Below are 2,075 nucleotides of genomic sequence, written 5' to 3' on the forward strand. Positions count from 1 at the left end.
ACATCGGCAGCAAGATCAGCCTCATCTCCAAGGCGGAGATCCGCTACGAGGGCATCCTCTACACCATCGACACCGAGAACTCCACCGTAGCCCTCGCCAAAGGTACGCTGGGGCGGGCCTCGGGGTTGCGGGCCGGGCCGGGCGCCTGCTCGGAGCCGTTCCGACTCTCGCCTCGCGGCCTCCTCGCTCTCTCCCCTCTCTCCGTCGTGCTCCGGGAGGCCGCTCCCCTCCCTCCCGCCTCGGCGTCGCGGGCCGGGCCGCGGCCTCCCCCGGGCTTCCTGGCGCCCGTCCCGAAGGTCTGCGCCCTAAATCTGGGGAACTACGGGACGGAGTGCGCGGCGGACGGGGCGGCCCTCAAGTCCGAGAACGGGCCGGAGAACACGGAGATACGTGTCTTCCAACTCCGAAATTCGGTGGTTCTGTCGCCTTGCCACAAAACAAAGCCGAGTATTCAAAGCATTTTTCTGCCTAGCTTGAGTTTAGTGCTGATTTGTTGATTCCGTAGCACCCATTTTCTCAAATTCCTCATTTCAGCCCGTTGCGATATTCCTCAGGTGAGCTCTAAGTAATGTGCTAAAACTTTGGGTTTGCTCCGCAACGCAAACATTCTCGAAATGCCGTCGGTACCATGGAGCAGATCACCTCTCACTTGGTTCATCGGTGGTATTGACCTGTTAAACCGGAATCCTTCTCAGAGGCTGTTGTGCAACCATCTCTTTAGGGTGCATTTCAGAAATGCTTGCTACTGTCCCGACGACCCTGTTTCTGGAAACGTAGTGGAGAGGAGGGTTCAAGCTTGATCCCGGACCCTCGTTCGAAAGGCAGATCTGAGGAGTGATAGGTGAGCGCCAACTGGTCTCTCTGGGTGCTCGCTGGGAAAGGGGGGTCTGTTGAGGAGGAAGGTGACCCAACCCACAGTATTTGACATCACTGTAGTCTATGTGGGTTTTGTTTCCGTTCTCATGTGCTGGGCCTTTGCTCTGCCAGGAAACCAGAAAGAAAATAAAACTTTAGCTCCCGATCTTAAAGGAAATATCACAACAGTTTGGAATACTTAGAAGGAAGCAAGATAAGCTCAGGTAATTTTCCCAGCACAGCTGGTAAAGGTAGGAACTGCATAGCATGGTAGGGAGAGAGGTTCAGGGATAGGAAGATTTTCTAAATCTGTAAAATATTTTAAATCGTTAACTGATAAAGTCGTTTCACAGTATCAAACAAGTATTTAATGACTTTTTTTGGATGCTCTGGTAGATCCTTTTGATAGTGTTGGGACAAATCTTAAATTTTTATGTGCTAGAACTACACCATAAAAGAGAAATAGGAGATGTTCTACAATTGGATTGTGGTGATGGCTGCACAACTCTGTACATTTACTACAAATAATTGAATTATGCACTTTAGAAAATTATCGTCTATATTTAAAAGTAGTATGAAAAACCAGAGAGCACCCCAAAACTTTCCTCTTTGCCTTGTGACACGTTGTCTTATGACACATTACTTCATTAAAGCACAGGTAGGTTAGCACTTCATCATCTTTTTAGGAATCTGCTGTATTTCATGATGAACGATGGTATTTAGTGGTTATTAAAGACTTGCCCAGTGATGCTTCTTAAATAACTTAGTTTTTTGCTTGGACTTTGGATTTACTTTAGAATTATTCTTATATTAAGTTTTTTTTTTTTAAAGATTGATATTTAGCTGTACAGTGTTTTAGTTTTTATCGTTTTATAAAATTATGAAAAAATCTTTAAAGTGCTTGGTGAGAGCCACATACAGGTTGAAAACAGTATTTCTCCTTAAAGTGGTTTAATTTTAAAAAAACATTGTTTTAAAAAACATTGTTTAAAAAAGCATTGTCAGCTTAGCTCACAGCAACATCAAATTCCTGGGCTCAAGCAATCCTTCTGCCTCAGTCTCCGGAGTAGCTGGGACTATAGGCATGCGCCACCATGCCCAGCTAATTTTTTCTATATATTTTTATTTACCTTATTTATTTATTTATTTATTTTTTGAGACAGAGTCTCATGCTCTTGCCCGGGCTAGAATGCCGTGGCGTCAGCTTAGCTCACAGCAAC

General features: G+C 45.4%; 1 protein-coding gene across 1 annotated transcript in view; it reads left to right on the top strand.

Annotated features, from left to right (window-relative positions):
* Nucleotides 1–2: 2 nt before the first annotated feature.
* Nucleotides 3–2,075, top strand: part of LSM14A (LSM14A, SCD6 homolog A (S. cerevisiae)) — a gene marked incomplete at its 5' end in the record, with an annotated part of 58,936 nt that continues 56,863 nt past the window's right edge. The window contains one exon of the mRNA XM_012651480.1: nucleotides 3–102. Within this exon, the coding sequence (XP_012506934.1) occupies nucleotides 3–102 (100 nt within the window). The remainder of the gene's footprint in view (nucleotides 103–2,075) is intronic.

This window comes from Propithecus coquereli, unplaced genomic scaffold (assembly GCF_000956105.1).
Source record: "Propithecus coquereli isolate 6110/MARCELLA unplaced genomic scaffold, Pcoq_1.0 Scaffold358, whole genome shotgun sequence".
Lineage (NCBI taxonomy): Eukaryota > Metazoa > Chordata > Mammalia > Primates > Indriidae > Propithecus > Propithecus coquereli.